Consider the following 16,159-nt stretch of genomic DNA (forward strand, 5'->3'; position numbering starts at 1 on the left):
ATGAATGAAGAACATACTGATTTAACAAATGGGTGCACCAAAGTTCGAACTGGTACGCAGAATGAGGCTGCTTTATTGGCTCTTATGGAAAAGACGGGCTATAACATGGTTCAAGAAAATGGACAACGAAAATTTGGTGGACCTCCACCAGGTAAGAATGTAGACTATAAACTGTCTTCTGCTTGTTTTGAGAATGTTAAGTTTAGTATTGGCAATGAAAACAGGATATGAAAGTATTTGTGCAACATCTGTTGGAGTTGAAGGTAGGAAGTTGCCTTATGCTAGACCATATTGGTCCATTTAGACCGCTATTGGCTACACTGATAGGCAGCTCTCAGCATTATTTCCAGGGATAATTCCTAATTCTACCTGGTGATGCAAGGGATTTAATTTGGATCTTTCTGCATATAAAGAGTGTTCTTTACCACACTACATGACCAACAGCCCCTTCTCCAATATGAGTCTAACATTGATGGAGAGCTCTGCAGTTAGATTGCTAAAGTGTAGAGCTAGATTTTTCATACATAACGTTACTGTGAACTTTATGTGTTTTGATTGCCTGTACACTAATTAAGATAAAATAGGTTGAAATAAAGCGGCTTGATTTCTACTGAAGCCAGTTGGAGTAAGGCTGCAATCGTATCTGCTCCGCTTCTATTTAGAAAAGTTCAGTTTAAATCAGTTACTTCCTTATGACAGATGTGCATGATTTATATTTAATTTGAAAATTAGAGGGAGATGTGGTGGGGGATACAGTGCTGTTTAACAATCCAAATTTCTATATTTCCTACAAAATTAGACTGTGCCCAGCCTATGTAATAGATAAGAAGTGGCAACCTAGGAATTTTCTAACTTTTGTAGAAGCAAAATTGTAGATCTTTTTAGTGATAACCATGACTTATACATGAACAGTTCCTAGCAAGGGAAACATGAATATAACTATATTGTCATAGTGTTCTGTAATAACATGGTGCTGAACAATGTTTCTTTAAGGTTGGGAAGGTCCACCACCACCCCGAGGTTGTGAAGTTTTTGTGGGAAAGATTCCCCGTGATATGTATGAAGATGAACTTGTTCCTGTTTTTGAAAGAGCTGGAAAGATCTATGAATTCAGACTGATGATGGAATTTAGTGGTGAAAATCGGGGATATGCCTTTGTGATGTATACAACTAAAGAAGAAGCTCAGCTTGCCATCAGGATCCTAAATAATTATGAGATTCGTCCTGGAAAATTTATTGGTGTTTGTGTGAGTTTGGATAACTGCAGACTATTTATTGGTGCTATTCCAAAAGAAAAAAAGAAAGAGGAGATCTTAGATGAAATGAAAAAAGTCACTGAAGGTGTAGTAGACGTCATTGTGTACCCAAGTGCAACTGACAAGACAAAGAATCGTGGTTTTGCTTTTGTAGAATATGAATCTCATAGAGCTGCAGCTATGGCAAGGAGAAAATTAATTCCTGGTAAATCTTTTGTTTTTGCATATAAAAGTTTAATCATGTATTTTTCATCATTTCCCCACTTCCTGAATCTATACTTCACTGAAGGCCAAAATAGACATGACAGCAGCAGATTCATGTAGTTAAATTAGGCTCCAATTCCATAGAAAGTGGTGAGTTAAAGATCCAGTTTTAAGATTAAAATAGGCTTGTAGGTAATGAAAGCTAAGCCATTTTCCAGCCACAATGAACTTTCCTGCAGCCCCTCTCTAAGAGCTTTTCTCTCATTTCTTTTTTGTTTTAAAATTGACCCTCCTTTGCTTTTTACATCATTGAATCTTATCTATGTTTAAATATGTTCATCTGTTGCCATTGCAACATTGGCCATAACATCCAAGTGGAAACTAAATGCCTCTAATAAGCGTCCTAAATAAATGAGGGCCCAACCTTTATCCAACTTTCCAGCACTGATGCAGCTGCAGTTCAGCCCCGTGGTAAGGGAACAAAAGTTTCCTTACCTCGAGGAGGCCTCCATAACTCCCCCCCCCCCGAATGCAACACACACCTATTGGCATGGCTGCATCAGCACTGGAAAGTTGGCTAGGATTGGATCCTGAGTTTCTGCAAATACTTTTAGCTCCTTTTTGTTGTGTCAGAGTAATTATGATTAGACATACTGTGTAGAGATACTTTTGTGTTTATTTTAATGGGATAAAAAATAGGATGTTTTTACATCAACATCTTAAACAGGAACTGCTGGAAAGACAAACCAAAGAGATGATAGATGCAGCTCACTATTGCAGGCATGTTTTGGTAGATAAATGAAAAAAGAGTAAATGTCTCAAATCATGATGTGCTTTGAGGTAGTCAGGAGAGGGACTTAAGCAAATTGTTCAGAAAACGCTTTTAGTCACTTCAAAAGGAGAGTGTGAGGTGTCATTTTTCACTCAGTTTGCTAGAGTCCAGTTGTTTGGGAAATAGGAATTGATTTCATAAGCTTCTGCCCTGATACAGGCATCTTTAGGTATTATTGGCATCATTACAGGCATCACTGCCTGATTGAAAGATCACTCTCTGATCAGGTAAGCAACTGCATGCTATTTGAGCACTACTTTTGGTGTGATCGGCAGAATATGATCTACTGGGAGCAATGCTAGCCAAGACAAAAAGAGCACTTAACTCAACAGAGTATAAAAGAGCTCATTTCTTCCTAGGAGGGTTGCCTGAGGTTAGAAGCAGCCTTCTAATGTGACTTTGTGACACTGACTAATAAGCAAATGTATTCACTTTGGTTTATTTTAAATAATAAATGACCATGAAGTAAACTGTAGTTCTCAATTTGGAAAAGTGAAAAAGAGCATACTTGGAGAGGAAATACTGGTAAAGGAGACTGAGTTTAAAATCACTAAATAGGAGTTCGGACTTCAAGAAAGGAAACATGACAGAAAGACAGCAAATCTTAATACTACATACGGATCATAAATTTGCAAACACATATGCATGTGTGTGTGCACATAGCTTATTTAAAACACAGTATAATTATGTAAAGAAAAAGGGTCCATATTGTCAGGGCTGATTTGCATAAGCCTTCTCTGACGTTTTTCTACATGGGTGTACATTAGTATAAGGAAAAATGTGCTTACATTACACCATCATACATTCAAATTTCTTCGTTTTGAATGTTCTTTTATTCAGTCTTCAGATTTTAAACTCAAGTTTGCATGGAAAAATAAATTTGTGTGATTTTACACTGGTGTACATATTCTTTTTTTTGTATACAAGTAGAGTTAAAATGAAATGAGTGAAGTGTCAGAGAACAGATGTATATTTATATTTTTCCATAAAGCAAAATGAGTGAAATATTTGTAGTTGGAGATGTTGTGGAGTATCTACATGATCTGATAAATAACTCTTTAAATGCAATATTTATTTCATACATTTTTTATTCTTTTCCCCATAAAGGAGCATCTAGGCCAGTTTACACAGCTATAAAATACAGTATTTAAAATACAATACCATAAAAGCAGTTCGTACCAACAGTAATAAGAGAGCCCATGGCATACATAACATATTAAAAGCGTGAACATCTAAACAAATGTAACACTTACAAATTGCTCACTGCTCAAACTTCAACAGATATATAGTGGAGAATAAAACCTGGGCTCTGGTTGACTACATAAATACTACAAGCGTTTCAGAAGTTAGATATAAACTTCCAAGTGAGTGCAAGTCCACAATTGCCAAATTATTTAATCATTTGTAGTAAACAAATGTTTGATACAGAAGCTTGTGAAGATTGTTAAACTTTGTCTTTTAACAGGAACATTCCAATTATGGGGCCATACTATTCAGGTAGATTGGGCAGACCCAGAGAAAGAAGTTGATGAAGAAACGATGCAGAGAGTCAAAGTGCTGTATGTTAGAAACTTGATGATCTCAACCACTGAGGAAACAATTAAGGCTGAATTTAACAAATTTAAACCAGGAACTGTTGAGCGTGTAAAAAAACTTCGAGATTATGCTTTTGTCCATTTTTTCAATCGAGATGATGCTGTTGCAGCTATGTCAGTTATGAATGGAAAATGTATTGATGGAGCTAGCATTGAAGTAACATTGGCAAAGCCAGTCAACAAGGAGAGCACTTGGAGGCAACATCTGAACGGTCAAATTAGTCCCAATTCTGAAAATCTCCTAGTCTTTGCAAACAAAGAAGATGGTAATCAAAAACCACTTGCAAAGCCCACTAGTCTTCCAGTTCGACTTAATGGACAGCATAGTCCAAGTCCCCCTGAAATTGAAAGGTGCACTTACCCTTTTTTCCCAGGAACAAAGCTTACTCCAATTAGCATGTACTCATTAAAATCTAGTCATTTTAGTTCTGCAGTAATGCAATTAGATTATTATTGCAACAAAAATAACTGGGCACCGCCAGAATATTACTTGTATTCAACTACAAGTCAAGATGGAAAGATACTGCTGGTGTATAAGATTGTTATTCCTACAGTTGCAAATGGATCCCAGAGTTATTTTATGCCAGACAAACTATGCACGACCATAGAAGATGCAAAAGAATTAGCAGCACAATTTGCACTGCTACACTTGGGTAAGTTATTAAAGTTTTGATTTTATTTAATTTTATGCTGGTTCTTAGTTTATTCTAGCACAATCCATCTAAATCAATTAGTTTCATTTGTGGCCACTGGTATGCAATAGGCAAGCTGCATAGAGACATTCTTCAATCCTTCGTCTCTCTAGATCAGCGATTTTCAACCTTTCATCTCACGGCACACTAAGAAGGTGCTAAAATTGTTAAGGCACACCATTTTTTTTACAATTGACAGGGCACACCACAGGGTTGGCCAGGGGCTCACATTGCCCGGTGTCCTTGCTAATAAATGACGTTCCCCCCAAACCCCACAGCACACCTGCAAACTATTTGTCAGTGGTTGAAAATTGTTGCTCTAGTCTAGATAGTAAGATGTACGTATTCTATCTTTTTCTCCTTTTTAGAAAGATGGTACTTTTAGGTTCTATCTTTTAACTTTCAAACCACAGCATTCTAGAGAACAAGAATACATTTAATCCTCTATGTAAGCATCTCATATTTTTTCAGAGCATTTATAGCATATTTTATTTTCTAAGTTGATTTGGAGGAGCATTTTTTGCACTTGTTCACCCCTTGCTTGAGAATGGGGCTAGTGGGAGTAAAATGAAGCTGGTTGTTTAGGTTGACCAAACCTCAAAAAACCTCAGGCCAATAGAGGCCATTTTCATTGCAGGAAAGCTGGCAGGATCCGTCTCATTCACTGAAATGGCCAATGCTTATATTCTGCTTCTGTCTCATACTGACATTCTTTCTGGACCATTTGGGTAATGGCTTTTTCATCTAATTCTTCTGTTTGCTGTGGTTCTCCTGCAGGTGCGGCTTCTTGTCTAAGGTACTCAGAATTTTTGTGTTCTGTAGGAATATCATTTTTGTGTTTGCTGTAGGAATATCATTTCTGTGAATAGCCTTTGTAATCTCAAAAGAAGGGCCATCTGAGGTTGGACCTCAGCTCAGCTTCCTGTTTAGTTCTAGTTTCTTAGATGTCACTATAGTAAACATCCCATGCATCTATGTTAGTCTGTCCCAATCCCAATCTGTAGCTTCAGCTTCCTGATATTCTGTCTTGGTCTCTATGATTGACTGAGGAAGCCACCATTATTGTATTGTCTGTCTGGTGAGAACTGGAAGACACTGATGACTTTTAACAGTTTTATTAAAAAAAATACATTCTAGTTTTGGGTGTTCAAGTGATGCATTCTAACTGGAACTTGTCATCTGTGAATTTGACTCAGCACGGGTTCCCCAACCTGCGTTGAGGCCTGACTTGTACCCTCCAACCTGTACCCTCCTGAGGTCTCTGGGAGGCCTTAGTACATCACTTCTGTGTTTTTTTTTAGTGGCCTCCCTGGGCCTCAGAATACCCTCTGGATGTGACCAGAGCACAGCTCCAATCATGTTCAGAGGTCTGTTGTGCCCTGAACCCATGGATTTGTTTATCCTCAAGTTTTGGCAACTGCGGGGGTTCTGGGAATGGAACCCCTGCAGATGCCAAGGCAAGACTATGTATAATCTTCAGTAATACTTATAAACCATTCAGGATTGTAAATCAGTGACAAGACCATTCAGGTATTGTCCCTATGAGGCACAGTTTAACCTTTATTGGCTAAAGCTGATTCTAGTGTACTTACCAAAACACACATAGATTACTTGCGCTGCTGTTATTGAGAGCTTGCAGATGACGTGCTCCTCCTTGGTATCTAGTTTTTAATTTCACTTTAATGCAGGGGTGTCCAAAGTTTTTGGCAGGAGGGCCACATCATCTTTCTGACACTGTTAGAGTGTCGGGCCAGTGCGGGCTCCAACAAATCTCAGGAGGGCCAGAGGCTCATTGGAGACTGGGGGCTCCCTGAGGGCCGCATTGAGAGGCCTTGAGGGCTGCATGTGACCCCAGGGCTGGAGTTTGGACACCTCTGCTTTAATGTGATGTACCACTTCAGTTCATATTAATTGTATATTGCTGCTGTGCAGAATCTAGAATTGTAGCTGAATTCTTCTAGAAGAAGCAAGTAGAGCAAACCAAAAATTATACACATGTGCAGTTTAAATTAACCTGCAATATGGCTATAAAACTTATACTGAGTTATAATTATATTGAATTTCATTTTTATTCTTGCTTGTACACAATTTACAAATGGAACAAGTAGTATGAGAGGTATTCAAAAGTGCATTTGGGGAAAACATCCAGCTGTCACTTTCACAATAAGACACTTAAACTGATTTTGCATTTCCAAGTCTGTAAGCAGAATTAAAAAGCTGCTTCATTGCCTAGAATAACTACATGGATATCATGAGAAATAGTTACTGTCATGAATCTACTTGCAAGTAGGAGAACTACAATTTCCCTTCAGAGAGATCCAGTGGAATGAAATGGATTGCTTCTACTCTCCTGCTCAATCTCATGCACTTTTGGATAAAGAAACCAGACTTCCTCTTTGTACAGCCATCAGAAGCCATTCTTCATTGGCATGCTCACTTTTGAGGAAGGGTTGTAACTTGCTTCCTCCAGAAATATCAATTCATGGGGGAAGAGTTGTCCTTGCCACCTGAAGCAGCAGTCTGAAGACTTTCTGCTAGAAAACTGAGAAATTCCACTGTGGCTCTTTTCATATGTGGTTCAGAGAAAGAAAAAATTGAAAGAGTTTCCTCCTTTCCTTGTAAAAGGATGGAGCCATGGTTTGAGAGACTTTTTAAAACAAAAGAATATGATTTCCTATGATCCAGAGGCTAATGTATTAAAGATACCAAATACATCAAATTGTTAAGTTTGAGACATTTGCAGAACCTAAGAAGATGGTGATCATGAACAAAATTTTGGAAGATGTGAAGTAACATCCTTAATGGGCAGCCCAGTTCTAACTTGCACTGGAACAGGCAGGCCAGCAGGCCTGTGCTATATCCAGCGCAAGTTTGGGCCTGAAAGCAGCGTAGCTTGAGGTAAGGGGAATCGCTTCCCCTTACCCTGTGCTGTGCTGCAGCAGCTCCAGTGGGTCTAATTGGATGCGAGCCGCCACCTGAGGTGGCACAAATCCAAGCAGAACGGAGCAGGCAGAGGAACCTGGGAGCAGGTCAGGATCCAGCATAATATATCTGTTTCAGTGCACTTAAATTTTTATATACCTGTAGTTAACTCTTTCTTACACATTTTCATTCTGCATTTACATCTTGACTGCTTGTGGAAGAAGCAACCGTTAGGTAACTGATGTGGTTCTTATTTAAATTCTCTTTGACAACTAATTTTATTTCATAATTGCATTCTGGAGCAAATACTGGCTTCTGACTGAAACTGATTATGATCTTTAAACCTTTGGTATGATTCACAAATCATGTGTCTTGCTTTCAGTATACTATGGAAACCTCTAGCTTATCTTTCTTTTATACAGAGAATTGAAACTTGATAGTGAATTTTAAAAGGCTAAAAAGGGATTAGTGATCTTATATTTTAGCTAATATTGTACAAAGGAAGGTTTTATGTGTTAAAATATATTTTTCTTTGTGATTCTGATTTACGTTATTTCCAGGCAGAGGGGCAAGTGCTCAGTGCCTCTGATAATTGTTTTCTTTTCTGCCTTGTGCATCTCTGAGATCAGCACTGCAGAACATAAAAGCATTTTCAGTTTTGCATTTCAAGCAGATCCTGCAAATGCAAGTGTAGCATAAGAGCACATTATATAATGAGTTTTCTGGTACTTGCTGGTGATGCTGTTGGTATGTCCCTTCTTGAGCTTTGTACTTACACAGCAACAATTAAGATTGTTAGTTATAATTTGTGCATATGCAGGATAAATACTGTTATGAGACCTAAACCTTTACATACACTGAAAGTGCAAAATATGGAGTGCTGTTAAGTAAGTCCCAGAATTCCTTACACTTGTGTCAGGGTTAACATCACCTTGAAGATTGTTCCATTCTGTCTCCACTGCTTGCAGAAAGGGTATATAACCTCCCCAGCCTGGACCTGTGTAGGAAAATTTGGAGAAAGTGAGCAGGTAAGTTACTTGATTGAAGCACAAGTGGATCAAATTCATGCCTGGTTAAACTCCTAGAATTACCTCAGGAATGAAATTGATGTTTACAGAGTAGACTGCCTTCAGGGTTGTCGTCTTTACTTTGAGCATTGCATTTAACTTAACAGTACTTAAAGCTTTTCCATGATAGAATGTTAATGATATTGACAGAATGTTAGTGTTGCTGATAATAATAGGCAAAAATATGGATAGAATTATAGATAGACGTTCATGGCTCTGATCAGTACCTCTGCATTTGGAGAATTGTATTTTCTATAATTTGCATGTAATCACCTGAAATATTGACACTTTCTTTACTGTGCCTCTAACCTTGTCATTAAAAAGGTGCCTGTACATTCCTTTAATATTGAAGCAGTTTTACTTTGAATTACCAGTAGAGAGATAAAGTGTAAGCTATAAGGATCTTATTTTGAATATAGATATACTTAATTTTGTATACTCCTCTTTCTGTTTCTTAGCTTGAATCTTTTATATCTGTTTTCAACTCTTTTATTTGTTTAATCTTATAAAATATTCTCATGTGCCCTTGGTAATTTTGAGCAGCAGATCATTATATTTCTATGTGAAAATTTTTTTTTAATGGAGAGAGAAGAAAATGCTTGAAAGCATTCTTTATAAAGTTTGTTAAGGAAACCAATAAGTCTTCTGAATTGTTTTAAATGGAACAGATTTGGTTCATATGATAAAACGTAAAAAAAATCAAGGAAAGGAAAATGGCCATATTTTACTCTCAGTGAAACTTTTGCTGCTGCCTCAACAATGACAGGTATTTAATATTGGCCACAGCTGCTGATCAGATAAATTCTGTTCAGCTTCTGAACCAGCACAAAAGAAAAGCCACTAAGTCCTGAGTTTGGTGTTGGGAGGGACTTCTTGTATGCCTTGGTCTTAAAACCCCAAGAATGTCTGTCCCATCCCTCCTCAGAATTGTGAATCCTCCCAGTTCCTATTTGAATCCTGGAGGATACTTCACTCAACTCTCTTGACTCAGGCCATCACACCATATCTTTTTCTCTCCCTACCTCTTGGGAATTCCCCCTCCTGTATCATCTAGCAAACAGGCAGTATGGCTAGAATTGAGTATGCCTGTCTGTCTCTATTCAGAGTCCATTGCAGGCAGGCATAATCCATTCCTGCCAACAAAACGGGAGGGGGGACACAAGATGCAGAAAGGTGCCTTGTTGAGAGCTGAGTGAAGAAGCAGTAATATATGCCTCTACTCCAGAAGCAGTATTATATGCCACCAAAATTGTTTTGTGTGCCACCTTGAGCACACAAAACACAGAGATGCCGCAGGTATCTCTGAACTAATTTGCTAGGAGAAGTAAGGTTACAATAGGTGCATGGTCTTCAAGTATTGACTGAATATTTGAAAATTATTTCCATTTTTTTGAGACTGTTTTGTCTCTGATGCAAAAATTAAAGGTTGTTGTAGCCTACTTCTTGGGAAACAGTTTTGATTTTTTAATAAAACCATCAGTGTGGCAGTAAAAAAAAATCCACAGATTTAAAGATGCAACTGAAATCTGTACATGAAAGGAAATCTCTTTACCAAACCTAATTAGAAGCCTCATGAAATATTCAACATAACCACAGGAAATGAAAAGGAAAAATGCTTTAGGAAGGAGCAGTTTGTAGTGGAGTAGGAACAGAACAGGTGGCAGTTTTCCCTTCTGTTACCGGTCACTTCTGCACTCCTAAACATCCCCCAAACCTGCTCCACACGTGCCTGGTTACAGTTCTTTATTTTTTTCATACATAGTTGCAAGCCTGTTTGTGATGGGAAAAGCTGAGTATAGTAGAGGTTTGGAGCAGAGGAATGGTGGGTTGGGGGGAGGTTTATGAACCCTCTTCTTCACCCTGAAGCACAAAACAGTTTCTTTTCTCTTTTTAAATTATTCTAAACCATCAATTTCATTTCATGTATGTTGTATAAGAGGACTCTGGGCCAAAGCAACACTTCTGCTTTATGTGGTTTGCTGGATCAAGTCACTGTTAATGAGCAATAAAGTTTTGGAAGGAGTGGTGAGTAGACTGGTCTCAGTCATGCAATGTGCACACATGCTCTGTTATGTAGTCTCTGCATACACAGGGTATCAACTGTATATTTTCCTCATTTTCAGTTCTGAATTAACTGAATGCCTATTCACATATGAAAACATTGCCTTTTCTTTTTTTAACAGATTACAATCTCCGTCGAAGTTCAATAAATAACATTTCTCCAGTTAGTGCTACTCTTTCTTCTGGAACAACCAGCATGCTGCCATATACATCAAGACCTTATTCTTATCCAAGCTATCCTCTGTCACCAACAGTTCCACTTGCCAGCAGCAACCACGTTGGACAGCGTCTGTATATCTCCAATCAGGCCTCATTCTTTTGAGGAAAAGAAAAAGCTGGTTGACACTAGTATGCATTTTATTTGAAAATTATAATGTAGTTTTAGTTTAAATCGGGTCCACACAATTGGTTTTGGTGAGTTAAATATTTAATTCCGTTTTACAGATTGCTTATAAATTTATAAATAAATTTATCTATGAAGATAAAGTTCCGAATATGTTTCCACTTCACAGAAGTGGGACAAAACTTTTCCTAAAGTTTTCACTTCACAAGATGGGATAAAACTCTTCCACTTCCTAAAATATGGGATAGTGTTTTATGACTTCTTGCCAAATTGTGGACAAGAGAGCCTATTTATGTTCTTAAAAACAATTATTTTGCCTTAAAATATTTTAAGTGCTTGCAAATGTTGGTTGTAATCTTGTTACCAAGGATCACTTTGGAGATGAGAAACATTATTTGGCAAAAATGCAATTTATTATGTGGAAAGAAAATGATGCAACTAAAGAGATTTTTGTAAGAAGCTCAAGTTTAACTCCACATGAATAACTTATATATTATTGTGGTCCTTAAAAATCACTTTGCATATTTTAGTTGCATGATAAATATTTGTTTTATTAATAGAACAAAATATTTTATGTTAATTTAGCCACTGTTTAAATTGTTACATTTTATTTGTTAAAAAGGTATGGTTCTATTTGCATGTTGTCATGTTTTTAATGTTCATATCATGTGTTTAATTCCATACTTGAATGCAAATATTTCAACATTAAATTCTTACTACATAAAATAGTGATATTTGACTTTAATACTTAAATTCTGATCTGAAATTTACTATTTTTATGTTCAAGATTTTGTAAACTGAGACTTCCCATTGAAATAACTAAAATGTGCGTATTGCAAAAGCACAATATACAACTGCAGGCAAATAAGTGTATGTGTTAGTGGAGCAGTATGGGAGTTTATTCCCATCTCCATTGGTAAAGAAGCATACGAACTGGGATACGGGCTGGTTCCTGTCACACACCACCACCCTCATCCATGGAAACTGAGTGACATTTATGTGAGAAGAGACTGCTTCTTTTGGTTGCCTTGTGTGGTTTCTACTTCCAGGTATTATTTGGAGTAATAATTCAATTAAGCATGCATAGGATTGTGTTAACTCCCACTGTATTAAATGGAGCTTACTCCCAAGAAAGTGTGTGTAAGATTGCCGTCTAAGCATAGCACTGAACCAAGATAAGATTCCAAGTCATTCCTAGAAAAGAGAGAGAGAGAGAGAGTACAATCCAGCGTGCTCACTGTGCTGGTCCAAGTCCCTTGTGCTGGCCCTGGAGTGTCACAAATGAGTCGGGGAGGCCAGCGTGAGGATATGTACCAGCCTCCCTGTGCCAGATCCCAGCTGGTGAAAGGTAAGGTCACGTCGGCTTGGGGAGGCTGACACGGGGGACTATAGTGGAGGAAGGGAGGGTGGAGTATGGGCCAGTGAGCAGACGGGCCCAGGAGGGGGATGGAACCGACCTCCAGCACTTAGGATCCTAACTGCCCCCCCCCCCCAGCAACCTGGTGTTACACTGGGCTGTTCATATCTGCCAGTGATTTAGCTGGTACAGAACCAATTAGTCCCATTGAGGTGGCTGCCATGCAACACAGGATAAGGGGAAATCCTTTTATTCCGAGTTGAGCAAGATCCACCTGCTGCCCTGTACTGGATACAGTGCAGGCCAGTTGGCCTGCTTATTCCAGCGCAGGATAGGGTTGGACTGCCTGTGTCATGGTATCTCAGAGACTCATTATTATGGCATGTGTGTTCACTGAGAATGAAATTACCTGACTGGAAAATGCATTAGATACACACATATGGGTTGAAGTACAATGGAGGCGTAAACAAGTTTTCCAGATTAGAACTCTTGTTAATTTGTGTGATAAACTTTGTAGCCAGGTGCAGAATTCATCTTGGGTTTTCTGTACATTAATTGGACCAAAGCTGAGTGACAGTTTTTAAAAGTATGAATTTAATACCATCTTTTCTTGCGGTAATTTTTATAACAGCATATTCATCTATTACAACTTCTTCAGCTACAGAAGTGGAATAGGTGGTAGCAAGCTGTTCTGTTTCTCCTCTTGAAGCTGTTGTGGTTTAGTTACATGTTTAGGTGGGCCCTAATGGCTATCCAAATGCAATTGAGAAATAAGCAATACAGTAGTTAGTTTTCAGTGGGAAAACCTTATTTTGGACTGTAGATGGCAGCATCTTATTGCAGTTATAACTTTAGAGGGCTTCTTTCTTCCATTACGTACTATTAAAAAAACAAAAACAACCCCCCCCCCCCCCAAAAAAAAAACCTCAAGATAGCTAATAAAATTCCATTGTGGTTTAACAGATGGAGTTTTAAAATCTATCAAAAACTACTTAATAGATAAAAGCGTGCACCAAACCCCTAAACATGTGGAGGACTTAGGAAAAGAAAAAGAAGCAGTTCAGAACATTTTGAATCTAGGAAAAATAAAAACCCAGTATAGTAAAGGGGAAGAAAGGTGAGGTGAGTTCTAGCAGACAACTGCCTGGAGATGGTGGGAGAGTGCCCACTGATCTTCTATACCTGTCCCCTCTTCATACTGACCCCTTTCCAGCTTAGTGATCATATAAGTACTATTGGAAAATAAATGCTACATGGCTGGCTGCTTATCAGTAATATAGGAAATGGTGCCACAGGGCTCCTGATACTAGTGAAAATATGTACATGATAGAAACTCGATTAGAGTGTGTTTCCATTGGGGAGGCTACTGAAAACAGCTTTGTTCTGGTGGCTAACAGCCCAATCCTAAACTGCCTGGTGTGCGGTGCTGCTGTGGTGCCAAAAATGGCTGCTGCAGTATCCTAAGCACACCGGGCAGCCACCAGTGGCCCCTCAGGAGAAGGGGACATTTGTCTCTTTCCCCCTGCAATGGGGTTACTTGATTCTGTGGCAGCCCTTGTGCTGGCCTCCTCCCCACCTCCCCCCATACCCCACCTACCTACCTGCAGCCCAACGGTTTGGTTAAGCAGCGGAGCACAGGCCTTCTATTAAAGCTAGCCCAGCGCTAGCAATGGGCTAGCACAATTCTTTTTTATTATTTATTTTTTAATTAACACACACAGACATACAAACATATAACATACATTTAGGAGTGCTAAATACCATATGCCATTACTAATTAATCATACTATATCTCCTAATCTACTTACTCATTCCCCTGGGGGCTGGGGATTAGAATAGGCCCTCAGTTTGGCTGTACTTGTCGTAAGAGGCGACTAAACAGCCACCGGGTAGATGGGACTCGTCAGCCTGGGAAGGCAGCTCATCTGAGAGAAGGAAAACTCTGATCCCAAACCTCCACTGCCTTGTGCCTACATCCAGTTTTGGAAAAGGCTTCAGGAGTCAACCTTGAGGCAAAATCTGGAGCCGGAGTCCCTGAGGCAGTTCGTGGCTGAACACAGTCACATTCTGGCAACTCCTGCGACGCTGCTGGAACCAACCGTATTGGCCTCTGCCTTTCCATTGGACCATTTCAGCGACGTGGAGAGGGGGGATTTGCTGCATGGGTAACAGCCTATCCTCCATACCTACTTTACCCAGGCTTCACGCACTGGAGAGGACACTCTGTTCCAGAACCACAATTCAGAGCGTGACACCATAGTCTTCCGAGACTGAAGGATGCCGAAGAAGAACTTACTCATCTATTTCTACCATTGATTTATCCATTTATTTATATAATATACACTTTTATACAAATAATATACAAATTTTCCCTAATGCCCTATACTATATTTTCTAAATATTCACTTTCTACCAAGCGTAAACTAACTTCAATTGCTCATTAATATTAAAACAAAGTAATTACCAAAATTATCACCTCAGCTATTTCAACTCATCTAATTACACTTTTTTTTCTTTGACATAATAACCACATATAAAACAATTCTTCCACACGTTTACATTCCCAGCTATACTTTTTTTAAATACATTCTAATTCATATTTATCAATTTCATATGTTTTTTTTTCTTCAGATAAATTTGGGCCATTGTTATTAGCTGAATAAATCCTCCAATTTTCTTTAACCCTCAGATTACCCCTCAGGGTTCTTTTTCTTTCTTTCCATTTTTTCTCTTGTAATATATTTAATAACTTATCTCTATAACAGAATCTGATAAATCACTTTCTTATATAGGGTATGTTCATCCAGTTAACTGGGATATATTTTCTCCTTGTTCCAACAAATTTTATTTGTGCACTCCTGTTATTCTGTCCATCTTATCTTTTTTGATCTCCATCAGCTGGTCTTCTTCGTCCTGTTGATCATCCTGTTGATTTTCCTCCTTGTCCGCTTTTCCACTCCCTTGTTTATCTTCTGCTTGTTTCTTCACATCTTTCAATTGTTCCTTACAGACATCTGTCTGTTGGGAAAGAGTCTCCAGACTGGCTTGAATCTGCTAGGACCAATTCAGCTGTTGTCACTCCATAACAAGCAATCTCTACATATTAATCAAGATTTTCTGTATCCACATTTCTGGAACAGAGTCCATTTTGCAATTTCTCTCTAGTCCACTAGATGTCCACAACATATTATTCTCCTCACTTCCACCACGTCATTACTACTCTGCCATCTGCGTTCCTTACATACCTCTTGCAGATAACAGTCCAGTGCGGTTAATGGAGAGAGAAACAAAACGAAAGAAAACAGTCTCACCGTCTCTGGTGCAAAGTAAACAAAGCTCTTTCAAATCTAATGAGATTTATATCCAGTTGTGTCCAAGAATAATTCTGGATTTTAGTTCACACCCAAGTTATAGTTGTAATTATAATCCACCACCAATTTATTCCATGATAGAGAAAAAGAGCACTTTCAACCTCCTTAAAAAGCCTCTTGTTAATGCCTCCAATATATCCAGGGCTTTTAGCCAAATCAGTCAATGAGAGCTGAGGACAATATTAACACTTGCTTATCTTAAATTTCCAGCTTAAACATCACACTTCACACTTTTTTTTTTCTCTCCCTATGGCATCTCAGCCCGGAGCCAGCAGCTTGATTGCAGATCACTGCACCTCCCCCAATAACAAACGGTTAGATTCCTCTGAGAAGAAAGCCCCCCCCCCGTCGGACTTACAGTTTTCCAGATACCTGCACGGATGAAGATCGTGTCTCTCCTAACAAAGATCTTCAGGTCCTCTTCAGACCTGCAGTATTTGGGGGAAAACAAACTGTCTC

At 38.7% G+C, this 16,159-nt stretch overlaps 1 protein-coding gene across 2 annotated transcripts; it reads left to right on the forward strand.

Moving 5' to 3' along the window:
- On the forward strand, nucleotides 1-10,951 carry RBM46 (RNA binding motif protein 46). 2 transcript variants are annotated; one of them, XM_066632277.1, is made up of 4 exons: nucleotides 1-151; nucleotides 994-1,461; nucleotides 3,758-4,540; nucleotides 10,752-10,951. In XM_066632277.1, exons 1-4 carry the CDS (start codon nucleotides 1-3, stop codon nucleotides 10,949-10,951), a joined length of 1,602 nt encoding a protein of 533 aa, XP_066488374.1. The 2 variants fall into 2 exon arrangements, with proteins under 2 accessions (XP_066488374.1, XP_066488375.1); XM_066632278.1 differs by lacking the exon at nucleotides 10,752-10,951 and adding an exon at nucleotides 8,470-8,525.
- Nucleotides 10,952-16,159: the final 5,208 nt, after the last annotated feature.

This window comes from Tiliqua scincoides, chromosome 6 (assembly GCF_035046505.1).
Source record: "Tiliqua scincoides isolate rTilSci1 chromosome 6, rTilSci1.hap2, whole genome shotgun sequence".
In the NCBI taxonomy this organism is placed as follows: domain Eukaryota; kingdom Metazoa; phylum Chordata; class Lepidosauria; order Squamata; family Scincidae; genus Tiliqua; species Tiliqua scincoides.